The 15,372-nt window shown below is 40.1% G+C and overlaps 1 protein-coding gene across 5 annotated transcripts in view; it reads left to right on the top strand.

The window, feature by feature from the left end:
* The window catches only part of patj (PATJ crumbs cell polarity complex component), a 134,264-nt gene that overhangs the window by 39,032 nt on the left and 79,860 nt on the right, over window positions 1-15,372 (top strand). For 4 of the 5 annotated variants that reach the window (XM_046857943.1, XM_046857942.1, XM_046857946.1 and 1 more), the window contains exons 19-23: window positions 8,159-8,368; window positions 10,279-10,365; window positions 11,795-12,091; window positions 13,359-13,446; window positions 14,974-15,073. In XM_046857943.1, the coding sequence (XP_046713899.1) occupies window positions 8,159-8,368; window positions 10,279-10,365; window positions 11,795-12,091; window positions 13,359-13,446; window positions 14,974-15,073 (782 nt within the window). The remainder of the gene's footprint in view (window positions 1-8,158; window positions 8,369-10,278; window positions 10,366-11,794; window positions 12,092-13,358; window positions 13,447-14,973; window positions 15,074-15,372) is intronic. The other variant, XM_046857944.1, reaches the window with a different exon arrangement.

Consider the following 15,372-nt stretch of genomic DNA (forward strand, 5'->3'; position numbering starts at 1 on the left):
TGTCAAGAGGAAAATGAGAAACAAGAGACCAAAAAATGCAAATGAGCTGAAGACTGCTGCTCAAGAAACCTGGGCTTCCACACCTTAGCAGTGCCACAGACTGATCAAGTATTGAGTACATATACAGTAAATGAACATACTTTCCAGAAGGCCAACAATTTACTAAAAATATTTTTGATTGGTCTTGTGAAGTATTTACATTTTTTCAAATAGTGAATTGGTGGATTTTGGTTAAATGTGAGTCAAAATCAACATTAAAAGAAATAAACTCTTGAAATAATCAGTCTGTGTGATGAATCTATATAATATACCAGTTTCACCTTTTGTATTGAATTACTAGAATCAACTTTTTAATGATTTTCTATTTATTGAGATGCACCTGTGTATCTCCATGGAGCTGGCTCTTTGTGCACAGGGGCATTGTCATGCTGGACCAGGTTTGGGATCAACACCATCTCTCATACATCTACATTAGTATCCCTAACTAAAGGGCGACGCGTCCGAAGGCACTTAAGTAAATTGATGATTTGCAGTCTGTCAGAACCAAATAAATAAACGTGAACTGTCTGTCATGTTGAATTGCAGAGCATCGTATTTGTTTCCTTTGAATCTTTGCGTTGTGTTGAATCGAATAGAAAACGGATCGTAAAGGGGGATATCGTATCGCGTCGTTGGCTATGCATCGAGATATGAATTGAATCGACCTCTGTTATGGAGATTCTTGGGTCATTTATAGCCCTTCTTTGCTGCCAAGGAAAAGAATGTTAATGTCAAACAGAATGCATTGTTTGGCAGTCAGAACGATCTTACCTGCACATCAGCGCACCATTTAGCAGGATATTCTGGCAGATAGGCATAGATCATCTGTGGGATTTATTATTTATTTACTCTTCGCTTATTTATCTGGTGCTCCTGCAGAACCAGAACCTGACCGAGGGGAAATTTTATTGCCGTGACAGCAAAGGAAATTGATCAAAGTGCGCGTAAATCTAAAACCCGATGTCTTTTAGAAGGCGATTGCATCAGTTTCCTTCGCCATAACCAAACGTTCAGGTCTGCCATGGGGTGCCCGTTGAAGGCCATCGAAGGTAATGGATTTACTTCCATTTTCTGCTCCATGTTGTCCATGCGACAAAGACTTGCTAATCTTCCAAGCTTTGTTATTAACACATGGTTGCTTTTTGTTCCCCCACACACCTTTTATAGCCCTTTAGAAACGACGTGATTAGCAGAAAAGCTCTGAAAAGCCAGATGCCCTGCTCTTGTCGACAATACCCCTAAAAAGTTACCCCTTTTGCGATTAGCCGATGTTTAGGTCTCATGCTTGAGAATATAAATGCCTCGACCTTGACTCTACATCAGAGAGGCACTTGAGAGAGGTTTCAGTTTCTCTTCATTGGTCGCCGAGAGTCGTCCGCTCGTCCTTGCCGTGAGAACGACGGCCCGTCCAGACCCCAAGAGAAGAAAGAAGGGGGGAGGCTGTTGAAAAAGTGATGGAAAGTGTTCATGGAATTTGGTTCAGCAAGATTTAAGGATAAGGCCGAATAACTGCGCAGACGATTCCAGCACAAAGTGGAGATTTACTGCGTGTCCGAATTACACAGGAATTTCCACCCCGTGTACAGCCTCAGTTTCTAGGAGAAGCTTATAATAGATAGCAACTGAACTACCTTTCTCCTCTTCCTCTTTTAGCAGTAAAATAAGGAGGTGGCAGCGTAGTGGTTAAGGCATTAGACTTTAGATCTGAAGTTAGTCAGTTTAAGTCCCAGCCACATCAAGCACCCACTAGTGGGCCCCTGAGCAAGGCCCTTAACCCCATCACTGCTTAGTTGTATAAATGAGATGAATAAGGGGGTCTGCCAAATATCTTAAATGTAAATGTTATTGGTTTAGTGGTCTGCATTTGTACAGTACAGACTGGATTTCTGTGTGAATATGCAGGATGTATAACACTCAGAAGCCAAGAGAGTTCGTTTAGTTTCTCTTAGAGGTCAATCAATTTGGGGGATTTTACAGGTACCGATAGCCAGGTTGGATCGTACTTGCCGATAACCGATTAATCAACCGATAGTTTTTGTTTTTTTAATATTGGATAAAAAAAAAAAAACACTAAAACAGTGCTGAACCTTATTACAAAAATAATTCATTTTAATGCGATGGACATTTAATGTGCAGACATTTAAACAACTCCAATTTAAGCAACGCTGTTTGTATTTATGTGAAACAATAATGCTTTAAAACAGGGGTCCCCAAACTTTTTTCTGTGAGGGCCACATCACTTTTCCTTTCTTTAATGGGGGCCGGGTCGGTCTGTAACAGGAAATGACACGGAGTCATGGTCGGAGTGACTACCAGTATTATTGTGGAGATTTTATTATCATTTTAAATGTATTTATTACGCCTCCTAATGTTAGATTAGTTTATTACTTTGTTCTGCACCGTGCAGACACACAAGCGATATATCACCTATTAAAAGAGCATTGTTACCATCATAATGAGATTTTTTCAAATATTAATTGCTGTTGAAATCAAAACATTTATGCGTATGCCTATGGTTATATCGATATAAATTTTTTTTTATATGGATACTGGATTTTTTTTTTTTTATAATTCAACTTTTTTATTGTTCAACAGTCCAAACTTCAAAGTACATCAACACGGCATTTAATAATCATCTTTGCTATTACACATTCAGCCACTAGTCACTATCAGTGGAATACAATTATGATTAATTACAATTATAAGCACATGGAAATTAAACAGTTGTTGATCAGTCCCACTTATTCAAACCATTTTTCTATGTTGCCAGTAATGATCCCACATTTTCTTCATGCCGCTTTCACTATGCAATCTCCCCAACATGCTCTCGTACGAAGCAATTTCAATCATCTTATCAATCCAATCTTTCAAGTCTGGGGTTTTGGGGCATTTCCAATTGCGTAAAATCATCCTGGCAGCTGTAATACAACCAATCTTAACTAGAGTAAACACATTCTTTGCCATGTTGGGTACCACCGATTTATCTCCCAGAAGGCTTAGTCGTGGTTCCACAGGTATGTTAGATCCCATCCACTCTTGCATTACTTCCAGAATTTTACACCAAAATGGGTGAACTACGGAACATTCCCAAATGATATATGCAAATAAGTACCCTCTTCTTCCTTACATTTCCAGCACAGATTATTTCCAGCTGTACCCATTCTCTAAAGCCTGGATGGTGAATAATAATAACTATGTACTACATTGTAATGAATGAATCTCCCCCTAGCTTCCCTTATAATGGATACTGGATTTAAAACAAAAAGAAAAAAATAACACCATGTAAAATAGCACTAAACTTTATAATAAAAATAAACAAAACAGTACTGAATCATGAAAATGTGCCAAAAGAAATAAATATGAATAATTAGGTCATTCTATTTATTAAAGAAAATAATGTTGTTATAAATATAATATTGCGCTCTCCGTGCAGCGTGCAGTCTCGCATCTAAAACCAAAAGCACTTGACATCAGTGGTTCGCCTCTAGAGGTCGCTCCTGTCATGAGAGCGGACCGTAAGCTGGAAAAACTCAGTATGGATATTTGCCGATCGTTCCAGCAAATCTGTGCCTCGACCTCTTTTAGTAACTACAAGAAATTTCACTTTGAAAGCCAACCTTTATTAAATACAGATATGATGTAAGTAGAACATATTTAAAACGACATTTTCTAAATATGTCTCTGGCATTGTTCAGTGGGCCATCACTAATGTGGGGGGGGGAGCTGTAGTTTGGTGACCCCTGCTTTGAAGTAAGATTTCATTTGTAATATTAACAACATGAAGTTAATAAATTATAATAGTTTTGGTTAAAGTTAAGTATTGTTTGTTTAATTTTCAACATTTACTAATACATTTTTACATTATTTGATTTTCATTTGATGTTTTGTTATTTTTAGTTAACGCAGTATGAACTAACATGAATGAGGTGGTATCTCGTGTCAAAACAGCGCTTGGGGTCAGCGATTCGTCTTTAGATGCCACTCTCGTACTGTATAATGGCAGCAAACTTTTTCAGCTGCTCCAGCAACAGACGCAACCCGGAAAAACTATCGGCATGGATTTTTGCAGATGGTTCCAGCAATTAAATTGCAAAGTAATCAGCAAAACCGATGAATCGGTTGACCTCTGTCTATATTCAGCATTTTCCAGACGCACTCATCCACTTACTCTTATCTCATCTATACATCTGAGCAGTTACAGGTTAAGTCCCTTGTTTAAGGGCCTTGCAGTGCACCTATGTGGTGCTGGGATTTGAACCTGTGACCTTCTGGTCAAAAGTCTAATTCCCTCTTGTCTACAGTAGCTTTTCTGCCGGGATTGTTCAGATTGGTCAAGAAAGCAGCTGCACTCTCGGTTTATATGAACTCCATGAGCTTGCAAAGCTTCACTCAGGCCGAAACTTAAACAAGAAATAGAATGCTTTTTCCTCTTTCAGCCCCCCCTTTTAGTGCTCTGTCCTTCTTTGTTTGGGTTTTCTCTCTCCCTCTTTTCCTCCCCCCCCTCTCTCTAACGTTCTATCTGACAGGCTCGTGAATTTGTCCACAGCTGCCCGTCTGTTTCTGGTGCCGTATTTGGTTGCGTGTGGAGCTTTGGGGCTGCTCAGCCCCCTGCGCTGTCCCGGTGTGGCCCCACTAGCCCTGTTCTGCTTCTCCTGTTTTTTTCTCCAGCTGCACCGCTGACATCACCGGCCATGTGGGATGAGAGAGGCCTTGGAAAGAGGAGAGCACTTGGCTCCAGCTCCGCAGCTGGACAATGCAGCCAGTGTCCTCTAAAAGGGCCAGCTGGAGTGGAACTTCAAATCCCCTCCTTCTCCAACTTTTCCCCTCTTTTGCTTTATTCCCTAACTAATGTTGCACTAAGTTTTCTCTCTCTTTCTCTTTCTCTCTTTGTCTTTTGTTCTTCTTTCTCCATTTTTTAAAATCTTTTTTTCCCTGCACGATTTAGTTGATCGCATTTCTTCTGTTCCTCCCGCTCACTCTACAGCACCTTGCCATTGTTTAATCACAGGTCTCTAATGGCTCTGGACACTACGCCAGGTGTTTCCTGTTCTCCGTCGCTGTCTAACAGAGTGAAACTCTCCCAATCTGAGCGTAATTGACCAATCTGCAGCTCTGGTCACAGCCCCAGACCTCTCCTGCTGTTCAGTGTTCGAAGGAAAGATACAGATTGCTTGTGAAGGCAAGACTTTCAGTAGCCTGCAATTAGTCTCCGGGTGATTTTGGTGTAGCGTCCCGGATTTGTTCCTTACCGCCTTTTAACGGTTTTCCTAAGAACCCACTTAAAACCTTGTCTGATGAGGAAAGGAGCACGTTCATACTGTAACTTCAGCTCTACTGTCTACTTTCAGTCTGTGTTTGAAGAAGAAATCTTGCCACGTTCCGACCTGTTACTTCCTCTAATGGGTTTTTGTCCGATCTTGACTTTGAGGCAGTGCTGAGTGAACGACCAGTTTATAAAGTGACTTCTGATCAGAAGGTCTTTAGTTTAAATCCCCTCTACACTGAACTGCAACTCCTGGGCTCTAAACAAGGCCCCTAACCCCATAACTGCTAAGGTTTATGAATAATAAAAATGTAATTCGCTCTGGAAAAGGCATCTGCCAAATGTATTGGCAAGTGGGACATCACTGGATAAGATGACTTCTGACTAGAAGTTAGTGGGTTTAAATACCCTGCACACCAAGTTGCCACTCCTTGGCCCCTGAGCAAGGCCCCTAACCCTATAACTGCTCTGCTGTATATTGATATAAATGTAAGTCATTCTGGATAAGGGAGTCTGATAAAATGGCGTAAATGTTACGGGGAAGTGGGAGCTCAGTGGATAAGATGTTGGACTTCTGATCAGAAGGTTGTGAGTTAAAATGACCTCCATAACCAAGCTGCCACTCCTGGGCCCCTGGGAAAGGCCCCTAACCCCATATAGTAACTGTTTAGTTGTATATTAAAATAAATTTAAGTCGCTCTTAGTAAGGGCATCTGCCAAATTGTAATAAGTGTAAATGTATGGGGAAGTGGGAGCTCCATTCATACGATACTGAACTTCTAATCAGAAGGTCATGAGTTCAAATCCCAGCACCACTAAGCTGCTCTAGAGTAGGGCGTCTGCCGAATGCAATGAATGTAAATCTATTACAGCAGCATTAAAACTTTATTATACAGGCCACGGCTCTCGCGTGTGTGTTTGATGAATGTGTACCACATGATTGCTGCTTTTATGAACAAAACGAAAGCAGGTGAATAAATCAATAAGGATAAATAAATAAATAAATAACTATGCACTAGTTTTCAACATCAAGACACATAATAGTGAAGAAAAAAAAACGAAAGCAGGTGAGGTTTTATTTCCCTAAATATCAGCGACGGTAAAATGTAAATGTATTTTGTAGTTTAGTAGCCCTTCCGCGTATCTGTACTTTACTGAAGTATTTCCTTTTGGGGAGACTTATTTTAACTTCACTACATTTCAAATTCAAATATCTCTCTTTTTTTTTTCTCTTTTCTCAACTACATTTAGTGAAAACGTAACTGATCAAACACTCAGCGAGTCACCAATCAGGGTCGAGCGCGCGCTCTGTTTTAAACTCGTTCTGATCGGCGCTTGGTGCATCTACTGATCACCAACATACAGTTCAACATCAGTGCAACAGCAAGCAGAACATTTAGAGAGGAATAAATGATGAAGAAACTTCAGACTCGAACTCACCACAACACACGTGAACTTATTTACACAATTTTTTTTATGTAGTAGAAAAGAAAGTTTTGTGTTCATGATCATTGTAATAGAAATCAATCAGTGTTTGAGTCTTTAATATCATTCAAATAATAGATCAGTTTGCTGAGAGTCACATTCGAGTCTTTTCACATAAACTGAGGTGATTAAAGAGTCTTGTGATAAAAATAATAACAGGAACATTTATAGTTATAATAAATCATAGTACTTTGGATAATTAAGTACATTTGGAGGGAAATATTTTGTTCTTGTCACATTTTACAGTGAATTTTCATTTTAACTCGATTACATGGTTTGTGTACTTCATCCACCACTGGTCAAATAAAAAAATCGAATTGCAGTAACAATATTAAGATCAACACAACAGCCTCTTTAATATGCCAGAATAAAACAAAGATCCAACAAAAAATAGACAGTGGTAAAGCAATCTTTCAAATAGAGATCTTTAATTAACAATTAAAAAATGAGTTTTATGTCACAAAGTTTCAATTTCAATGGGCAAATCAAATAAAAGACTGCTGACTGTAATTAAATGCACCTTTCAGTTTTTATTCAACATACACAAAGCTGGATTGCTTTTGGACTGGAAATGAGACCAGCAGTGAAAACAAAGTCACTCCCAGGACTTTTGAAGTGTGTAGGGGAGTGTTAGGGCTTAATGATCTCTTCAACAGAGGTGCAAAATGTCAGTGATGACACTTATCGTGTAACTCGAATAGAATGGAGTAAAAGAAATGTAGAGTCGAGTCGAGAGTCAAAGTTGTTTGGGACTTTGATAGTGAGGTAAAAGGTTGAAAATTAGTCCCAAAAATTACTTTAGTGGCAAAAGTACATTAACTCAAATACTGAAATACACACCACCGCTTGTAAATGTAGACGTTTTTCCTCACAGTGGTCAGGTGAATGTTTTTACTAATTCTAAAGCACAGCCTCATTTGGCTTTTTTGTGTTAAACCAACCACTTGTTAATCACTTTTATATTGTCGCTCGTGACATAAAAGACCATACGGGTCATCAGATCCATTGTCGGAGACATCAAATTGGAGCCGAATTGCAGTTTTATAGCATGAGCTTGCTGGGATGGTGATTGATTGCTGGACACATGGTCTCTTCCAGAGAGCAGGATTTGCTTTGCCTTCGTTCGTTCATTCACTACTTGTTTGTGCAAGTGTTGGAAAGCTTCCGGAATGAATGCTGTAGCTGTGTTAAAAAAAGCCTACAATTATTACTTTGTTCTGCATCTACAATATAAGAAGTCCTGCTCGCATTGCTGTGTTATCCAAACCTGCATGTTTCGTAGACGGCTTTTTTTTTCATGTGTGTGTTTGTATTATCCAGTGTGTTTGTGTGTCTGAGCATGTTTGTTGCGGTCTGTGTTGCCCTCTGCAGGACCCTCTGGACACTACGCGCTTTGTGATAGTCATTCGCTCCCTGGTCGCCGGAGGTGTTGCAGAGAATCACGGTGGCCTCCTGCCCGGAGATCAGCTGGTCTTTGTTAATGACACCTACCTGGACATGTGCCCCCTGTCCCAGGCTGTAGATGTCCTCAAGGCGGCACCACCAGGCAAAGTATACCTGGGTATCCGGAAACCTCTGGGGGTGAGTTTTTAATCAAAAACTAATTATGATTCGATCTCCTGTAATAAAGAAATGACTCAAAGCAGACACTTTTATCTTTATAATAACAAGACAATATTTAAAATAAGATGAGATGTGCCTTCATTTGTCCCACAGTAGGAAAATTTTCCATGTTAGAGCAGCAAAAAGAAATATGTATGGAGATATGAAGCAGAGACGCGGTAATAATATATAAAGTACAGCATGGGTCTTCACCCGGTGGTCCGCTGCGGTACTGCAGGGGGTCCACTAAATAATGTTAAATCACAAATAATTTTTTGTTTAAAATAAATAAACATGGTAAAAACATCAAAGATAAAATATAAAATTAAAAAAAGATATATAATTACATGAAGGTTCTATTAAAACTTAAAGCTGTAGTTCATGTGAATGTATAATAGTCCACCTGATGGTAAAATGTATCAAACTGCAAATCTATTAAAATAAGACAACTGTGAACTACTTAATAAATTGTGATTTTAATTGTAAATTAGATGATTGATGCATAAATTTTTTTTGAAAGATTGAAAAACAGACAGTCAATGATGCATTAAAACAACATAGTTCTGATTGTCTAAACATATTATAACTGACGTATTATGATTGGTTTATGATTGGCAGCAGGCAGAAAAGACCTGATCTTATGACTATTCTAATGTTGGGGAAACACGACGAAATCTTAGGATTAGCGGTTTCTAAAATACTCAATGTGGCGCCAACAAACGAGTCACAGGAATTTATTAATTTTTGTTCCCCACTTGTCCGCATGGTTTTATGCATTGCCATAGATATAATTGGCTGATTGGAAAAGTGATTGAATGAGCAGGTATACAGAAATCTATGTTCATAATTATATATGAATACTTTATAAATAATAATAAACTTTCATCTGAATCATGAAATGCCTGAACGAACAGGAAAAGGTTGCCATGTCTTCGCATATGCTGTCATTTAATTTGCACTTTTTTAAGAGCATTTGGCACACGCCCTTACCGAGAGACAGTACAGTTATCTCATTTTTACATCATTGAGGGTTAAGGGCCTCGCCCAAGGGCCCAGCAAGTGGATCGGACCTTACGATCTTTTGTTCAAAAGTCCTACACTTTGATCGCTGAGCTACCAATTTTTCAAGATGGCCGAACAGCTCACATTTAAATACACAGTAACAAACCGGTTTCAACGCACTCGGTTCAGTCCATGGAAGATTTTGCAAACTCTGATGAATTAATTGATGTATAAGTGAAATGAGAATTCTGTACAGTGGCCTTCTGCGGGGGGCATTTCACATGCTTTCATTACACACTTCTGTGCAAAGCCTTTGATGGTGGTTATAATGCGCATGAATTAATATCGTATAATTGCGTTAATAACAGCTTAATAACAGTCTACTACAATTACTCAGGACCCCCAGGTTACATAAACTGTTTTCGATTTAAACACTAAACTTATTCCATCTTTTAGACAATTTTATAACCACATTTTCTTTGTAATGTCCTTCATTAAAATCTCCAAATGCTGCTTGCAGGACACTTACAGGGTGATGTGTTCAGATGTTTGAGTTCATGTCGATTTAGTGCTGACATACTGTATGTCACAACTTGTCTTGACTTGTCTATACTCTCAAATCCTAGCACCACCATGCTGCCACTGCGGGGCCCTAAAGCCCTTAATGTAAGATTTTGGATTGAATTAATACCTTTTTGTGGGAGGTGGTTGCTTATTGGTAAATGCATTGAACTTTGGATCAGAAGGTCATTAGTTCAAATCCCAGCACTGCCAAGCTGCCACTTTAGGACCCTGTATAAAGGAGAATTGTTAGTTGCTCTGGATAAAAGCATCAGCCACATGATTGTAAAGTAAATGTCTTTTTCTCTGTGTGTGTGTTACACCAGGCAGATGATAGCAACACTATGGAGAAACCTAAAAACCTCAAGGAGCAAGAACAAACCCCCAGCCATCCTCAGCTGCACATGTCTAAGGTACTGATGTCTCCGAACTACAGCTAAACTTGTGATTGGTCAGTGTGGAGAACAGCGTGTGCCTTTGGGTTGGAAGTACAGGTGATGAATGGCACTTAGATGATATTAGAACACTGTGATCCTCCTGCTAGACTGTTGGACTCGCAATCAGCGAATGCAAAAACCTGGCACTGTTAAAGAGGAGAACGAGTGGAGATATGAAAGTGGAGAGGGAGAAAGGCTACGACGAAGGAATAGAAGTAAAGCATGGATCGAAAGAACATGCAAACATTCCTGTGGATTTTTTAAAACGATTTCGAATTGACCGTTTTATCCTTGTACAATTTTTTTTTCTTTTTTCCCCCAAGATGTAGTTGAATTACCAGAGTCAAGTGCTGCCGTAAATCCACCCGAAACGAGACTAATTGCACCATTAAGATTTTAGACTCTGCACATTTTTCATGCTAAATTGGTTTTGGGCCGTACGAGGGGAGGGCGTTGGAAGGTGCTGAATCGGCTGATGAGAGCGCAGCGTGGAGAAAAGTGCACTTTCAGCTCTTATGATCTTTAAGAGAGCGCGTATGTGAACGTTACAGGCGAGAGAGGACGAGCAGGAATCCCCTGGTCCTGAGGAAACGGGAACCATTTCTAGTCATCCGGTTACGGGAGGGAGGAGTAAAAGATGAGGAAGGTGTATGGTTTAGGACCGGGGTCCCCGGCTGAATACGACTCGCCCCCACATTTGGAACGGCCCTCTGAACAATGCCAGAGACATATTTAAAAATTTCACTTTAAATCCGTTTTACTCATATCAGATCTGGATTTGATGATGAAGGTTGGCTTTCAAACTGAAATGTACATTAATTTTTACCAGAGGTTGAAGCACCGATAGTTCAAAAAAATCCATACCGATAGTTTTTCCGGCTTCCGGTCCGCTGTCATTACAAGAGCGGCCTCTAGAGGCAAATCACTGATGGTACATTCTGTTTGTTTATTACAGAATGTTATATTTATTAAAGAATATAGTGCTATTTAATTCATTTAGCTGTATGTACTATTTTACATGGATTTTTTTTTTTTATCCAGTATCCATTTAAAAAACTAACGGTTGATTAATCGGTTATCAGCAAGTACGATCCAACTCGCAGATTTGGAGTCAAAGCTTTTTTTCATATTTTGTTCAGCAAACCAAAAATAGTGTGTGTTGTAGATAAACTTGCCCCTGCTGGTTGGACAGAGTAATTGACGGGATTGAAATAATATCATGAACTCGAGCACAGTGCACATGTTTTGGCTGCATTAAAATGATTCATTACGGAGGCTCTTCTCAAGTTCCATTATTCCATTGTCTAGAATTAAATAGAATAAAATCAGATTCCATTGCGGGGTATCTCTGTATCTGGTTGATAGAATTTTCCGGAACAAAGTCTAACGATCTGTTTGTCCATAGCAGGGCTTTGGGAACGATGCTCTTCCTGAAGACATTGATGATGATGATGATGATGATCCAGAGCTCATTCTGGAGAGCACGATCCGTTACGTCAAACCTCGAATCACTCCTGAGCTCTTGTCAGGTGAAGAGCGAGAGATGGCTGTGGATGAGGAGGAAGATGAAGATGATGAGGAGGAAAGAAACGGGTTGAGAGGTGACAGTCCGTCGTTGTACCACAGGGAGCAGTCACCTTTCACAGAAGAGGAACCCATGACCAACCCCTACCAGACCTTTACCAAAGCTGAGATGCAGCAGGTAAGACTGGGCCAGAGCTCGAGTTCATGTGTTTGTCAAAAGTTTCCGTAGAAACAGGTCCTTTGTTAGATTATGTTCAATGAGGCGGGAGAATGAGATGCCAGTTTATCAGCAGCCACCATGCATACACACAATCACCCACTTATTTATGCATAGGACTTATTTACACATTGGTTTGAATTGAGAAATGTCCTCTCTAAGAAAGCTGCTAATGGACATTTTGTTGTTAATGGACATTATGATGGATGGTATAAGAGTGTTTGCAGACTTGCTGTAAACGCTGATACGACACTTGTACACTCGTGTTCTGAAAATGTTCGAAAAGTATTCGACAGGCTCACTAATTAGGTCTGGTATTCCCAGACACTAAGCTCCAAGCACAGTCACTTAAATGTACTGTAAATAGCAAAAACTCAAATGCTAGTTTTGTGTATGTATGTTTGGGAAATTCCTAAAGAGGGGGTTCCTCCATTCTCACTTAGCTCCTAATTGTAACATTCTAAAGCAAGTTATGACTTATAGATTGACAAATGATTTATTATTGGTTATATTGACAGATCAAATGTATCTGTACCCTCACCGAGTCTGGTGTGCTCCTCTAACCTGTACAGTGTATTTGATTCATTTTTATTTGTAAGCACATTTAAGTTTGTTGTTGTTATTATTATTAAAAACTCCCTGAGATAACATGAGGAAGAAACATTGAGAAACTCAAAAGGGAACCCGTCCTCATCACCGAATGTCCATTCATTACAGTTCCATCGTTGCTGAGGTGCTGTTCAGTGATAGGTGCTGAAATGCAGAACTGTTCAGACCTGCGGGTTCCTGAGCACATTGTAGTACGCTGTTGATATTCAATACAGTCCAAATCTAAATTCTCAAGTTGCTCAGGAACTTCATGGATCTTTAGGCTGTTCATGTGCCTCTAAATGAAGGAAACTCTATCCAGATGTAGGACATCAGGTCAAATCGGGCAGATCCGAAGAGAAGAAAGGGACAGAGCGATGGCCAGTGGTGCCTCAGGAGCATGTTTAGAGAGACAAAAAGTGAGAGAGAGAGAAAGGGTTGTTAAGCATCTTTTATTTGTATTTTATAATATATATATATATATATGTGTGTGTGTGTGTGTGTGTGTGTGTGTGTGTGTGTGTGTGTGTGTGTGTGTGTGTGTGTGTGTGTATGTATGTATGTATGTTTAGATACTCTACTGTGTTGTTCAGTGAACCTACAACCAAATCCCATCCCCTGCTTTCTATGAATGTGGTAGGTGGAGGTGGACATAGACAACGATGTACCTGAAGAAGACTTTGGATCCGAACTGGAGTCGAGCCTGAATTTCCATCAGCATGCCCTCAGTGAGTGTGTGTGTTTTGTAGCTTTGTGTACCCAGGATTTTGATTGCCCCTCAGCCCCAGAAGCTAAAATAAGTATCGTAATTTCCAGACTATTAAGCGCACCTAAATATAAGCCGCAATGAATTGTATTGTTTTTTGAATTTTGAACATCAATACGCTGCACCTGTCTATAAGCCACAGGTGCCTACATTGAAACAAACAAACTTTACACAGGCTTTAATGAAAGACAGTGTCTGTTACACGGCTTGTATCTAAACAGTAGCCTACCAAGAAAGTCATTGTTCACTGTCTTCCTCCTTCCTTTCACAACTATTTCTCTTGGGAGTTTATCTTTTGGCATCGTCGTGTGTTTAAAAATCACCATCGGTAAATCTTTTCTCCCGATGCCGTGCAGCTCAGAACACAGGAGAAGTGTGTGTTTTCATGCCCGGTTGTTTTCAGCGTGACGAATGATTCACATTTCCGTAGACAGTCCGAGTGAGCGGCAGGTCAAACATCAGAGGAACCTCATCCATATTTATGATGTGGTGCGGCCCGATTCAGTGGGAGCGCATCTGATTTTCATTGGTTCACCTGAACCCGTTTGGCAATTTCATTTTTATCTAATGTTATGGGGCTCAGTTTTTTGGCGGCATGAAGCTTGTGAACCCGGGAAAAACCCAGGAAATATCCATAAATTAGCCGCTTCATTGTTTAAGCCGTGAGGTTCAAAGCATGGGGAAAAGTAGCAGCTTATAGTCCGGAAAGTACAGTAAGTTAGCTTGTGTAGTCGTAACCGTCTCGCAGTCACTTCTCGTATCAAGGCCACTTCCTATATTAGAAACCTCCAGTCAGATCAAAAGCGCGCTCTTCTGCTTTTCACGGTGTCGGAGTTCCCGTGAACGTTCGAGCGCTCTGAAAAACGCGATCGTTTTTCACTTTTAATCAGCCTGCATTTGGCAGCATGAATATGTCACAACCCAGAGAGTGGCAGCAGTGGGAGACAGGCTAGCTGGCAGCGTCCTAATCAGTGTCAGGTCTGTCATGTCACCCTCAGCGTCACTGCTCTAAGATAGCCTGATTTCTAGTGAAAATTTACGGTCAAAATGTCAGGCTGTTTATATTAAACATAAATGTCCTTGCCTAATACTTTTTTGTTTGTTTGTTTTTTTTTTTGCAGTCAGATAGAACTAATTTATTTCCCAGCCCTGGGCCTTTGTGCTGCTTTCAGATGGCTTTGCGTGGCCAGTCTGACTTTGACAGCAGGTTTATTAGGCTCGGTTTGACAAACTGCCAGAGGCAGAGGAATATTGATCTTCTGACGAGCCGTTTAGTTTATTCTGAGTAAATCTTTCCGGCGCACCAGTCTTGTGCTTACTGTTCGTTACTGTATTAGAGGTAAAAGGGGACTTCATTCAATTGGATTGGATTAGATTCTGGGATTTTCTAAAAAAGATGGTGATAAATCTCAGGATGTAGCGCTCTAGATTTGTAGCTCTTTGTTGTTTTGTGTGGGAACAAAATGATAAAATGTGTGTGTGTTTGCAGGTCAGTCAACAAGGACATGGTTGGAGTTAGCAGAGAGCGAGGTAGACTCGGATTCCAGGAACGAAGGCTCCGAACTCACTCTGACCGACACGGACACGGAGTGAGTGATGCCTCGGACACTCGAACCTCACTTAAAACCGTACATGATGATTAGTTTTACTGAATAAATATAATCTGTTTTTGCACCATTTGGACCATCATGTGTGCAAATTCCCATAGATCACGTGTTTTTTTTCCCTCCTCATCCTGAAGTTACTCGCTCGATAGCTGCATGGTTTTATGCACCGTTGTCACGTGATTGGCTATTTAAGAATGAAATGAATGATTAGATGTATTTTTATTGCTAAGCAGGTGCTCCAGAGATTTTACGTGTAATAGGAACCGCTTTCTGTGTCGTTA

Source organism: Silurus meridionalis, chromosome 9 (assembly GCF_014805685.1).
Source record: "Silurus meridionalis isolate SWU-2019-XX chromosome 9, ASM1480568v1, whole genome shotgun sequence".
Classification (NCBI taxonomy): domain Eukaryota; kingdom Metazoa; phylum Chordata; class Actinopteri; order Siluriformes; family Siluridae; genus Silurus; species Silurus meridionalis.